Source organism: Saccostrea cucullata, unplaced genomic scaffold, assembly GCF_032062105.1.
Source record: "Saccostrea cucullata isolate Sc308-1 unplaced genomic scaffold, CSIRO_AGI_Scuc_v1 ctg937, whole genome shotgun sequence".
NCBI lineage: Eukaryota > Metazoa > Mollusca > Bivalvia > Ostreida > Ostreidae > Saccostrea > Saccostrea cuccullata.
Window position 1 is genome coordinate 317812 of NW_026927959.1, and position 7896 is coordinate 325707.

The window sequence follows — 7896 nt, forward strand, 5'->3', positions numbered from 1 at the left end:
CGTTTGACTGTTCTACAATCGGCGCTTTGTTAAAATGAGTCTCAAAATGTTCACTATGGTAAAGATGTAATAAAATCTGGTACCAGGAGAAGTTGGAATCTCTCTCCCCTTGATAAAAAAAAAAATGCTGAATCCCAGCGGCATACTGATCTTTCGGTGGTTTCTCGGTGATCCAATTGAAAAAAAAAACTTCTATATCATAAGGCCTGTGTTTATTATTATTATTTTCTTTTTTTACAAAATGATAAATATATGAACAAGTAGCAAGCAGGGACGTAGCAACCGGGGGGGGGGGGCCAGCCCCCCCCCCCCCCCCACTTTTTTGGCCAACATTACCTTTACTACAGGAAATGTTCACAGAAAGGAAGGTTGCCCCCCCCCCCCCACACTTTTTAACACCGTATAGTGTTATCAAGGAATTGTAGGAAAGCCCCCCCCCCCCCCTCAAGAAATTTAATTTTTCGACTTTGGGCGACATTTTAACTTTTCGGTTTTTTTTTTTTATTTTTTTTTTATGTTTGTCAACTTTTTCAGGTAAGTAAATTTAATTTTCTGTGGTTGGCCCCCCACTTTCAAAAACGATGCTACGTGCCTGGCAAGCTTAATATTGCATGATAAAAATATCATGAAATTTTATTTTTGATATACTTCATAAACGTATAATATATAAAATATTGATAAAAAAATACAACACCGGTAATTACTAGTATTTAAACTATTCATAGATATTGTATTAATACTGTATATTTTATAGATATTGTATATAAAATATAGTTTCAAATACTAGTATTGCAATACTAGTATTGCACATATAAATATATTATCACAGAGAACATAGGATTATACTCGTAAAATATTTCATGTATAATAATCTCATATGTAGAGTTGTTACTCGTTCCTCTCTCTGAATTCCTATCGAGAATTATTCACTCATATCAAGATGCCATCATGGAGGTCTGCAAATATTAGACCTCGTCTCGGCACTCGTCTGAGAGTCGATGCCATTTAGCAGCGGGAGATCATATAGGCGCTCCTCATGTAATTTTGCACATGATATGTATACCGGTGAATAGGTTTACCCGTCTGTATAGAGGGGTAGACATCAAAGGCGGGTCCAAAGCTGAAGCGCTGGGTGCCCCCCCCCCCACCCCGCTTTGATATATTTTTTTTTAATTTTGTTTGCACTATCCTAAAATCAGCGGGAAAACACATCTGATTTCTTTAAAAAAAAAAGTATTTCCTCAGTTTTCTGGGCCACCCACACCAGGGGTTTGTCTTGGATCCTCAAGGGGCTTTGAATGCCTAAAAAACCTCACCTTCTACTCTCCTCCGATCTGATATTCATGGATCCGCCGCTGAACTTTTTATATATCATTCGCCATTTATAGAATTACATGGAGATTGCCTATGGGATATGGGACCTACGTTTATACGGTCTCAAAGTCTCATAGTCTTGTAGTGGGATTCAAAATCAAATCCCTATTCTACGACCTTAAAGCAAATACTTGAATCATACTTTAACCATGGAGAATGCAGGCGACTATTTCTTTCACGAGTACCGGAGGTGTATCGCTATAGATTTATTTTTTTCATTAACCCAAAAATGGTTCTAAATATTGAATCTAGACTAACTAGAGGTACTGTGAGCACTGAGCTCACTAAATGATACCCCCGCTTCCCATATGATTATAATGACAAAGTCCATGCTTTACTCTTGGTGACGATAAAAAAGTGCACAATGGCATTATGTAATGAAAGAATCTGTGAAATTCGGTAAATTTTCTTCATTGGTATAGAGGAGTTGCAGATTACAGATGGGTACCCTTCATGGGCGTCGGAAGCAAATTGAAAAGGGGGGGGGGACTAAACCGACAATAAAAGGTAAACTTCAATTTTCAATGCCTATATTATGTATATATTTGCCAAAAAGTGTGGGGACTAAGCCCCCTCTCCCATCGGTTCCGATGCCTATGCCCTTCAATGTTATAGAAAGGTATTCTCAATGTTTTGCGAAAATCCGAAATATGTGTCCGAACAAAAAGTAAAATACGAGGTGCAAAATGGCATTATGTCACAAAATTTTTGTAAAAGTTTCATTAAATTTCATTCAGCGATATAAGAGGAGTTGCGGATAAGCGATGGGTACCCCAAAAGCGTAACAGGCGGATGGACATACAAACAGACGGACGGACGGACATACACCCCGATTACTAAATTCCCTCCCATTCTTCAAGCCAGGATATAATAAAGAGGTATATTATATCTTTTCTTAAGCGGAATTTGAATCCTCACACTTAGTCGGCAAAACTGATTCGTCTAATTTTCCCATTTCTTTTTGCGAACTAAAACTATTAGGTAAAGTGGTTTCTTTCATATATTTTTCCAGACACTCGTAGAAAGCTGCTTCGTATTCTAGAAATTGTTCGTCGTCTCCGAGCGTGAAAGACTTGAGGTAGCTCGTGAGATATCCGATCCCGACGTTATTCTTGACGTCAGCATAAGCGGCTTGTCCACCATAACCTGGATGTCCAAACGATAAATGTCCCTGTAACAGACGACTTATTGTAGTTATTAATGGTTATATACCAAAGAAGTATGGAGATAACCAACAGTATTTAACTTAAACAAATCGGGTAGCAGAGCAAGCAAGCAAGAGCCTCTAAAAGCATCAGCGGTGGGATCAGGTGCCATGGAGGAGCAACATCCCCTGTTGATCAAATATTGGTTTATTTACAGGAAAACCACTCCTCCGTGGCACCTGATCCCACTTCTGATGTTTTTGGAGGTCCCTGTTTGCTCAGCTCCTATTTTGTATTGTTTTATGGACTTTGATCTTGAATACTATTCGTTATGTCCATATCCTTCATCCATAAAACTGCAGTTTATATTTTACGCTGTGGGCCAAATAAATTTCCATCTTGAAAAGGTTCGGTTGAAAACTATAGTAAAACTTATCAATTTTATTTTCTCTCGGACTGAATGTAACAATATATAGTTTATATAATTTGAGTGAATTTAGTTTGACCTACCTGAGGTGTTGGCAAAAAGAAAACGCCTCGTCCTACCGCCACGTCAAATAGTCCGTCCTTACTTCGTCCACTCGTTAAAGGGGTTCCCAGGGTGTTAATCGTAGAGGAGTTTAGAAGAGTGGTGTTCTTATAGGTTCCTCCGTTAGCTAAAATCCCCCAAAGTTTCGCCAATGATCGAGAATTACCGAATCCAAGGAATGATGTAAAAGGAATTTGATTTAAATCTGGATTGTTGTATGCAGCAAACTAAAGAAATTAAAAACACTAATTAATTAAACTGGTTATTGACAGCACCTCATATTAATATGCTATAAAACTTTAAGTAGACTTTATATAAATTTACTTAATAAAGTGAAGTCCGAAAATATCTTACGTTTTAAAGAAGTTTTAAGTTTTGATATTTTGATATTGTATGTGCCAGGTTTTCTGGCACGTTAAGAATACAATGGTAAAAAAAACCCTTGATAAATCTAGATTATTGGACTAAACAAAGTGTAGTGTTTCGACGAAGATGTCAACACTTTCAGACAAAAATATTTTGTTTAAACAAATGTTCCACACCCAAATATACAAAAACTCGATCATCACATTCACACATTGTAAAAAAAAGTACGCGCCAATACACATAAACTTAAGAGTAATTAAACATTTACCAATCCGGAAGACAGGTTCATGTGTTAAAGCAGTTTATGCCCTTCTTCTTTAACCCTTAAATGCTTTAGATGTTGTCATTGTGCACCTCCTATTTTTCTTTTTGATCCGACGCATATTTTGGGTTTCCCGGTCACAGCAAAACATGGACTTTGCCATTATAACTATATGGAGGCGGGGATATCATTTAGTGAGCTCATCGCTCACAGTATCTTTAGTTTGATCCGGGAGACACGAAATAAAGTGTCAAATCAAAAAATAAGAGGAACACCATGGCATCATGTAATAAAGAATCTGTCAAAGTATCATTTTATTTTATTCAATGGTACATGTATAGAAGGAGTTGCGGATAAGAGAAAAGTATACCCTTCAATATTATAGAAAAATTGGCAGCATCCATGTTTTGCTATGGGAAACCCTAAATATTTGTCCGATCTGAAAGTAAAATAGGATGTAACCAAGATTCTGTGAAAGTTTAATTAAAATTGGTATAAAAAGAGATGCAGATAAGAGATGGGTGCCCCAAATCGTAACGGTCGATCGGACGGACATCCCGATCACTATATACCCTCTTTTCAAGCGGTGATATAAAAATAGGAAGCATGACCAATAGTAAGCATAAGAAGGAAGTTAAGTAAAAAAAGTTGATCGGCAATACATGGGACCTTCAACCTCTTCATAGGCCTAGTCAAAAGAGAGGGGTAGAGCCCTAGAGGGTTTATGCCCCTGACCTTTCTTAAGTTCTGAATGGATTGAACACGTAAGTAAAATTATACCGTGAGTTCCTGATCAAATCCGGAATAGCTAGCCTTCATAAACATTGACCATGGGTTCAGAAGCGTGTAGAAAATTTTGAGTTGATGGAGACTGAAGGATCGTAGTGAATGTTTTATAAGATTGGTCAGACTCAGCGGAACAAATCTCGAGTTACGGTGCAGCTCGCTTCTAGGCAGTCCATAGTGGATGTCAATATCTGTAAGTAAATGAATAAGTAAATAAATAATATATCATTTCTTTAGATGATTCAAATACATTTTTACAATATATGAAAATGATATCACTACAGAGCCTTTATTGATTTCTCAATCCCAGGCTGCAATAGAACTGAAATAAGACAAGTCGAAATAAGCATCACTTGGGGAAAAAAGTAATATTTTTATCTTCTATTATGATAGTAATGCAAATCTGCATATTTGTCGCCAAAAAACCCCAAGATTTGCAAAGTTTTAATTTTAATTTTGTCTGCTCTCAGATTAATGCCCTTTGGGTTTGACATCGTTGACGGTATGGTTAAAAAGGGATAATAAGCTAGAAATTCTTCGTTCGACACATTTTAATTATTTAAAAAAAAAAGGAATTTTTTTCTTCAAATGTGGAATAAAAATCATACCAAAGGGAAGAGCTATTTCCTCTCTGAAGATCTGGTCCACATTTCTGTGTTTGGGATCCGCCTTTCTCAACAACACATCAACATACATTCCAAATGTTATTACGTGGTATGAATAGGCAGTGCCTGTGATTTAGACAAAATAGTATTTATTTGTTTTTTTATGATGACACAAGTTCTTATGCATGCATAATCTTAAAAAACAAGATGTGTTTGTGAAACACTGATGCCCCCGTATGGCAACATAGCAAAGAGTAAGCTTTTCTTAAATGCAAATTTAACTAAATAGTACCAAAAGTAGGGTATTCTCACTGGGAAACAATTGTGAAATTTAAAAGTAACCAAATGTTACAGTTTTTTTTAAATAAGTACAAAAATCTCCAAGGTCAAGGTCAAAACGTCAATGTAATTAGTATCAAATGAAATGTCTTGCCACATAGAATACTTATGTTGAGCATGAAAGCCCTAGTCCTAACCATTCAGAAGTTATGGCCAACGTTCATCTTTTTTTAAAAGTAGGTCAAACTCCAAGGTCAAAGTCAACGTTCTTCTTATCAAATGAAAGGTCTTGTCATAAGAATCAAATGTGTAAAGTATGAAAGCACTAGCCCTAACTCTTTAAAAGTTATGGTCAAGGTTTGCTTTTTTAAAGTAGGTCAATCTCAAAGGTCAAGGTCAGAGGGTCTAAGTTCTTGGTAACCAACAAAGGGTCTTCTCACAAGGATTACATATATGAAGTGTGAAAGCCCTATTACTTACCGTTCAAAAGTTATGGCAAAGGTTAAAGTTTTTCACAAGTACGGAAATCTACAAGGTCAAGGTCAAAGGGTCAAGGTTGTCTGTATCCAATGAAAGGTCTTTCAACAAACATTAGATATGTGAAGTATAAATGTCCTGGTATCTACTGTTCAAAAGATATGGCCAAAGTAAAAGTTTAAAATTTTCATGTAAAAGTGGGTCAAACACCAAGGTCAAGGTCAAAAGGTCAAATTTGGTGGTACACCAACGAAGGGTCTTCTCACAAGGATTATATATATGAAGTATGAAAGTCCTATTACTTATCGTTCAAAAGTTATGGCCAAGGTTAAAGTTTTTTCACAAGTACGGAAATCTATAAGGTCAAGGTCAAAGGGTCAAGGTTGTTGGTATCCAATGAATGGACTTTCAACAAACATTAGATATGTGAAGTATAAATGTCCTGGTATCTACTTTTCAAAAGATATGGCCAAAGAAAAAGTTTAAAATTTTCATGTAAAAGTGGGTCAAACTCCAAGGTCAAGGTCAAAAGGTCAAATTTGGTGGTACCCTAAGAAAGGTCTTGTCATAAGGAATATACATATGAAATATGAAAGTCATAGCTCCACCAAATCAAAAGTTATGGACAAGGTTAAAGTTTTTGCGGACAAACAGACAAACAGACAAACAGAGAGACAGACAGACAGACAGACAGACAGACGGACAAGACAAAAACTATATACCCCCGAAACTTCGTTACGGGGGCATAAAAAATGAATAACTCAACTAGGCATTCACAGTAAGACTGCGGATAAATTTTACCCCATTATGATAAATCTTGATTCATAATTTTGAAATATTTTCTTGATTAATAGTAATTAATGACAGAAATTTTACCATGATTCAACGGTTAGAATTTATTTATTATTGATGTTTTCAAACACAACTTAGAATGAATTTGATAAATCTATCAATAATTCAGGTCGCAAGTCAGGAAAAAAAACACTCTCTACTATTAACAGGACCTTTCTGTTACAAGTATAAATTAACAAACATGTACCTGGTTTCCATATTGGTCTTTGATTCTCTAAAAACTCTTCCACCTTTCTTGGGTGTGTTCTTAAGAGTCTGATGTCAATAGTGCCGTCTGTGATGGACAATCCAGCCTAAAATTATATGCATTATACGTTGGTTTATATGATCTGGTAGTCACTGTAAATTAAAGTAGTTAAGACACACTCTTTCTCTCTCTCTTAAGAAAGAAAGAGAGAGATTATATATTATATCTGCCATAAATTCACATTTTTTTTTGAAAAAGATAAACGTTGATTGATATCACTGTTATCATAACAGCTACATGTGTAAATCGGAGACAGATTATTTTTAAATCTTTATAAAAATCCACCAACTTAGAAAGAGATAAAAAGGTACATCATTCTATATCACATTTTTTTTTGAAAAAGATAAACGTTGATTGATATCACTGTTATCATAACAGCTACATGTGTAAATCGGAGACAGATTATTTTTAAATCTTTATAAAAATCCACCAACTTAGAAACAGATAAAAAGGTACATCATTCTATATGATTAAAACTGAGAATGTTCCTTCAATTAATTATTTTCTTTTTATTTTGAGATGAAATGAAATATAAGGTGAAAATCACAAAGCTACCTGGTGACTTAGTAACATATCTACAGTTATATTCTCCTTGCCCTTCTTCCCAAACTCCGGCCAGTAATAGGAAACAAGCTTACTGTAGTCCAAGTAGCCTCTGAAGAAAAGAGTACAGGTGAAACATTTCATGATTACAAAGTTGACTCTAGTCCACATTTTCGTTGATACAGTTTAATTATAATAGCAAATATCCCAATATAATTAAGTGATTCTAGATAACCCAGTTAAAAAAAAAAGGATTAATTGGTAACAAGTTCTCTAACAGCTTAGAAAAACATTATACATATAATGATTGCACATGTAGAACAAATCAATTTCAGCTGACATGAAATGTGACGTTAAAGACATGTTATATATTCTCTCAAAGCGATTCAAGGTTATTGTCCAATTATCGGTTATGACTACAGTAATGTGAT

At 35.4% G+C, this 7896-nt stretch overlaps 1 protein-coding gene across 1 annotated transcript; it reads right to left on the bottom strand.

Annotated features, from left to right (window-relative positions):
* Window positions 1-449: 449 nt before the first annotated feature.
* Window positions 450-7609, bottom strand: LOC134275992 (beta-lactamase domain-containing protein 2-like). The gene is made up of 6 exons (XM_062758266.1): window positions 7478-7609; window positions 6863-6968; window positions 5071-5193; window positions 4457-4653; window positions 3030-3275; window positions 450-2545 (listed from the first exon to the last, which is right to left on the bottom strand). Exons 1-6 carry the CDS (start codon window positions 7607-7609, stop codon window positions 2270-2272), a joined length of 1080 nt encoding a protein of 359 aa, XP_062614250.1. The 3' UTR covers window positions 450-2269.
* Between the last annotated feature and the right edge of the window lie 287 nt (window positions 7610-7896).